The sequence below is a fragment of the Stylophora pistillata genome, chromosome 11, assembly GCF_964205215.1.
Source record: "Stylophora pistillata chromosome 11, jaStyPist1.2, whole genome shotgun sequence".
Taxonomy (NCBI): domain Eukaryota; kingdom Metazoa; phylum Cnidaria; class Anthozoa; order Scleractinia; family Pocilloporidae; genus Stylophora; species Stylophora pistillata.
The window spans coordinates 3,734,001-3,740,000 of record NC_142529.1 but is presented as its reverse complement, the minus strand read 5'-3'; the positions used below and the strand labels follow the sequence as shown (position 1 = coordinate 3,740,000).

Below are 6,000 nucleotides of genomic sequence, written 5' to 3'. Positions count from 1 at the left end.
ATTTTTGTGATAAAGGACCAACCAGATTACAAGGATCACTAGTGGTTTTAAAATAGATGTAATAGTTAAAGTATAAGTAATTTGTTTCAACTTTCAGGACGTCCAATAAGACTCACACCACCCCTGAGACGTAAGTGTTTATAAACCCAAATTCTAAATTGATGATGTTGGTACAGACTTTTGTTAAGGGTATTATTAATATTAAGAAAAATGAGAGAAGTTTTGATAGGAAACTGATGATTAATGCTAGTAGGTGATCAAAAGTTTTAATGAATCTCAGGTAAACTTAAAGCTTTATTGCAATCAGTTCATGCCAAATTTTTTATTTTTTTTTCGGTTTGGTCAATTATGTAAAATAACAAAACATCTATTTTTGTCTTCTTTTGTAGTCCAGAGAATTGGTTGTTTTAAGGATACATGGCGCAGGGCCATCCCACAACTAGATGGTAAAAGTCCTTTGTTAAGAGGAAACTATCAGCGGAGAAGAAAAGCTATTGAAAAATGTGCCTATGAAGCTGTCAGGCGTGGCTATCAGTTCATTGGAATCCAACATGGTGGATGGTGTGCATCTGGACCAAGGGCTCACAAAACTTTTGCCAAGTATGGCCGGTCAAACAAATGTAGGAATGGCAAAGGTGGACCTTGGGCCAATGATGTTTACCGGATTATAGGTAAGGCTATGTTTGATGAAATTTTCAGTTTCCAAATTGGTAAACCTGCTCATGTATTTCTTCCGGTTTTTGTCTTTTCCAAGTCCTGAATGTGCAACTGACATACAGCTGTATTAACCTTTTCACTCCCAAATCTCATCAGTAATAATCCTTACTGTCTATGTCATCTTGCCTGTTATGTTAGTTCAGATTAATTAAAATTGCCCTGATTAATGTTTTTCTTTATTATTTGATATTGTATTGATATTCTATGGATAAATTGTCATGGTCACTCATGGGAGTTAAAGGCCGAGTGTCAATAGAAATATTCTACCCAGAGGCAGAAAATTTTCACTGAACTTTCACAGCCTTTGCTATCGATAAAGACCATTCGAGAACATAATGACAGTATAGTGTACTTTATAAGAAACTTTGAGTAGCTAAGGGTTGAGAAGTTCACCATCATCTGAACTGCTAAGAAAAATCAGAATTTTATCTATTAACCAACCTGTGGACAACGTTTTTGTCAGGAGCAGCAGGGTTGGCGCAGAGGTGAGAGCGCTCGCCTTCCACCAATGTGTCCTGGGTTTGATTCCTGGACCCGGCGTCATAAGTGGATTGAGTGTGTTGGTTCTCTTCTCTGCTCCGAGAGGTTTTTCTCCGGATACTCTGGATTTCCCCTCTCCTCAAAAACCATCATCATTTGAATTTATTTAATTTAGAGTTTATTTGGATTTATATACGACCCCACAAGCTGTTCAGCTTTAAACATTATCGTGTCTAAATAAAGGTGTTATTATTATTAATTATTATTATTATTGTTATTATTATATTATCATGTTCAGGCGTTTGATATGGTAATGTTCACTTCTACTTCTTTGTATTCCTGAGTGCTGTCATTGTTTGTTTTTATTTATCTTTTTTCATTTTAACAGTTTTGGAATGTAAAGTTATAGTAGTAAAATTAATTTATATCCTCTTTTCCTGATTTTGGCCATTTACGTAAGTACTGTATGTATTCTACGAATTTGCAATATTTAGACAGGCTAGACCAGTTCTGCTCAAAGCTGGTTTAAGTAGGGGCCTGTGTAAGCAATAATGACAAGGCCAGACCACAACACCAGGAGCTGTGTTCTCTGCTATTTGCAAGAAGTGCATAGGTTCTTTAACGTCCCCTGCTAACCAGTTCAGGGAAATGAAGGGGAAAGGCCCACAGTTTATCACCCTTATCCAAGAAGACTAGAATTTTTAACCACTCCCCCATGTCATAGCAAAGGCAACACATCCTCCTTAGTTACTTTAGGATCCTGAGTCCAGCCTGGGGCCGCATGGCAGTCTGGCACTATACAATATAAGCAAACAAAGTGTGGTCAAAGCTAAAAGAAATTTTTTCTCAGACTGTTTGTTTTTTGTCAGGAAAATGCAGAAAAAGAACTACATCTGGTTACTGCTGTGTGTTCCCATTCACATATGGTAGACGCCGTTACAACAGATGCGCAAAAACAAGGAGGGGACGGCCATGGTGTCCAACTACACCAGATTATCCCAGGAGCAAACAATGGGGATATTGTCGTGGTTACCGAGGTATTAATGAAAATATACTTGTAACGTTGGACTTGGTCAAAATGAGGTTATTTACATTTTCTGCAGTGTTGCTAATTCCTGTTAACTTATTTTGGTCCACTAGCTCCTCCAACTAGAGTAACCAGTGGAGTTGTGAGTAAGTAACTGGATAACTTTTTTTTTAACATGCTAGAAAAATTTAAGTGTTTCCTGTACTGTCACCATTGTCTGACAGATGTGAACCATACCAAACCATGCGTGATGTCAATTATGATTGTTACTTATTTCTTCTAATTACCCTCGCAAAGGCCTGTCTCTTCTTTTTGGTTATTCTCGAAATGAGAATTGGAAGTAAAATGATATCGAAATTTTTTGTATTTCAGTTCGATCCCAAGGTTGTTATAGAGATACAGGTCGCCGAGCCATTCCACAAATGGATGGAAAAGGCCTTCTTGTGCGTGGTTACTATAGACGAAGAAGTGATGCCATAGCGAAATGTGCTCTGGAGGCTGCCAAGCGTGGCTATAGGGCTTTTGCAGTCCAACATCAGGGATGGTGCGCTACAGGCCCAAGAGCTCACGTGACGTATAGGAAGTATGGACGATCTAATAAATGTAGGAATGGCAAAGGTGGTCCATGGGCAAACGACGTTTACTTTGTTTCTGGTAGGTTTAAGTGAAAGTGAATACTATTTTATAAAACCAATTTATCTGTATGGGTTCATTGTCTACATACACAAACATCAACATTTGTTTTTATAGGTAAATGTCGAAGAAGGGCCACAAATCACTACTGCTGTGCATTCCCGTTCATCTACAAAGGACGTCGTTATAACAGTTGCACAAGAAGAAATAACAAACGGCCATGGTGTGCTCTGACACCCAACTATGATAGAGACAAGAAGTGGGGAAATTGTAAATGTAAGTTAAGTTACTGTGGACCAGCTACATTAAGTATGTATGTTGATCATCAGATCATCAGAGTTAACCCCGTAAATATTGATAAGTAATCGCATGACAAAATAAGAGAAATTTCTGTTTATTGTTGCCCCATGAATAGCCTATCGACGTAATCTGCAGCGGTTTACTTCAGCACACTCTGTATGCCTCTTTCACCATGTACAAATGTAGTCAAGCCAAATCATTTGACAAAAAAAAAAGCATCAAATGACTGTGTAGTTTGAAATTTCGCTGTATAGTCTATTTCACTTTTCATCCAAAATTGATGGTAATTCTGGCAAGAAACGATATAGATAGTTTATAACTATAATTAGCTGCAGCCTCTTTAAACCATCAAACACCTCACACCTTTTCCATTACACAAGGCCGACGTCGCAAACCCATCCGACCTGTTGTTCCCCGAGTTAGAGGTTAGTATGAACAGTTCCTTTTAATATTGTATCACAGAGCTAACCTCTACCTGAATTAAAAAATATACAATCTATCAAGATTGCCTATGGTTTACTTTTCTCGTTTTGCTCATGATGCTGACTAATTCTACTGACTTAAATGGAACTTACAGATAAAGCAATAAAGTTAATAGGTACTTTTTGCATCAGTTTATTTTCTTTGTTTTTTGTTTGTTTGTTTGTTTTTGTTTCAGATATCATTACTTCTACTTAGTTATCGCTTATGATTAGTAAGCAAAGCTTGCAATATCGTGTATAGGCTCTTGTTCTAACTTCTACTCTGGCTAATCATGACAGCTACATGAATGAGTGTTCTTAAGTCAGTTAGTGGTTGAATTTTCCTGAACTTAAATACTTATTTTCTTTCTGTTTTGTTTTGTTTTTCTTTTGTTTTTCAGGCCGAGTGATCCGCATATCAGTGGGTTTGGTGGGTGAGTAAAACTGAAATGATTTAACTTCCCTTGCATGAACGTGCACAACATAAATAATGTCTTTGTGGTTGGTTTACTTTGAATTGCTTGGATCCAGAACTGCGTTGAGCTTGTATTTCTCTTTGCTTGGGCACATCTTTCAGGGGGAGCCCTTTTTGTACTTCCGATCATGTTCTCTGAATCGAGTTTTCCTTTACATATGTAAGGGATTTTTTATTTCATTAAATGCTTCTTGACATTTTTTGTGTTTCAATCAGCCAAGGGACTCGGCTGCTTCAGGGACACAGGAAAACGAGCTATATCAACTATGGAGGGCAGAAGTCGTCTCCTCAAAGGACATTACCGCAGAAGGCAGTACGCCATTCAGAAATGCGCTCTGGCGGCAAAGAGGAGAAGTTACTCGGTATTCGCAATCCAACATGGTGGATGGTGTGCCTCTGCTAGGCACGCTTATCGAACGTATGCCAAATATGGGAAATCTAACAGATGTAGAAATGGAAAAGGTGGACCTTGGGCCAACGATGTGTACGTGTTAAGAGGTAAAGAAAGCTTTGTTTTTTGTAACCCTTAGGTTTTATTAGAGAAAACTGTCCACTTCAAGCAGATTTATGGTATATGTATATGAAAATTTTACCTTTAAAATATTTGGCAAAAAATTTGTTTAGTCCTTTTGCCCTTTTTTCTATTTGAGTTAGTGCATATCAACAGTTTCTTGCCACAACTAAGTGAACCCGATTCTCGTCCGATCGGTTTGATTTTTACATCCTTTTATTTTATTATATTATCATTATTTAAAAACAGTACCATAAAAAGTACAGTACAGTATAGAAAACCATAAAAAAATACTACAAAAAAAACTACATTGCACTTATATACCGCAACAAAAATAAAAAAAAGGAAAAACAATACAAACTTTACATTTAACATTCATTTACTACATTACGTTAAATAAAAATTAGGTACCTAGGGTTAAGATTATAGCATTCAAGATAAAAAAAACTTTATTTTTTTGTTGTTAGTGTGTATCGGTGTGACTATTATGATTGAAATGAAAATAAAAATAAAAAACGGCTCCAATTTTTACACATGATTGGCTGAGAACTTGATCAATCACGGGGCCTTAAAAACAGGGCCAATGTCATCTCGACACTCCATTGAAACCTACCGTTGTGGGAACCTCTCTTACTGTATTGTGTTCTTCCTTTGACGACAGGGTCTTGCCGAGTGAGGTCAACTCGAGGTGAATGCTGCGTGTTCCCGTTCGTTTACAAGGGCCGCAAGTACACCAGCTGTACCACGGTCAATTCTAGAAACCGTCGTCCGTGGTGTGCCTCAACTCCAAACTATGACGTCGACAAAATGTGGGGCTACTGCCGAGGACGAGGAGGTTAGAAATATATTGGTATCCTTAATAATAATAATGATTATTATTATTATTAGTATCCTTAATAACAATAGTGATTATTATTATTAGTATTCTTAATGATAATAAGAATTATTATTATTAGTAGTATCCTTAATGTATCCAATTGCGTTTTATTTAAGCACTGAAGAACGCAAGGATACATTTTACGAATTACTTTTGGCCTCTTTTTCAAAACGAGGCCTGGTGCTCAACCATTCTTGTGAAAATGAGTTAAATTGGCATGTGAATGAAAACTTATAATCATATCAAAGGATGAGCACCAGGACTCGTTTTGAAAATGAGGCCATGAGTAATTCGGAAATGGGCTATTGTTGGTTTGTTTTGCATGTGAGAGTATTGGAAATTAGTTCTTAAACTCTGTGCGGGAAATGTTGCCAATTTTAATCGTTTTTTCTTTTTTAATTTCAGCACCAATCATCAAAGTCACACCATTGGTATCACGTAAGTAGCGCCATTAATTTCTCTCTAGTCTTTATTTCGTTTGGTGTATTGCCATTTATTGTATTTCCGTGTTACTGTTTC

At 37.0% G+C, this 6,000-nt stretch overlaps 1 protein-coding gene across 2 annotated transcripts in view; it reads left to right on the top strand.

Moving 5' to 3' along the window:
• The window catches only part of LOC111323157 (uncharacterized), an 84,526-nt gene that overhangs the window by 24,062 nt on the left and 54,464 nt on the right, over nt 1–6,000 (top strand). For both annotated transcript variants that reach the window (XM_088738212.1, XM_088738210.1), the window contains 11 exons: nt 98–130; nt 390–671; nt 2,067–2,234; nt 2,338–2,370; nt 2,597–2,878; nt 2,975–3,133; nt 3,538–3,582; nt 4,020–4,052; nt 4,310–4,591; nt 5,266–5,439; nt 5,887–5,919. In XM_088738212.1, coding sequence (XP_088594338.1) covers nt 98–130; nt 390–671; nt 2,067–2,234; nt 2,338–2,370; nt 2,597–2,878; nt 2,975–3,133; nt 3,538–3,582; nt 4,020–4,052; nt 4,310–4,591; nt 5,266–5,439; nt 5,887–5,919 — 1,524 coding nt within the window. The remainder of the gene's footprint in view (nt 1–97; nt 131–389; nt 672–2,066; nt 2,235–2,337; nt 2,371–2,596; nt 2,879–2,974; nt 3,134–3,537; nt 3,583–4,019; nt 4,053–4,309; nt 4,592–5,265; nt 5,440–5,886; nt 5,920–6,000) is intronic.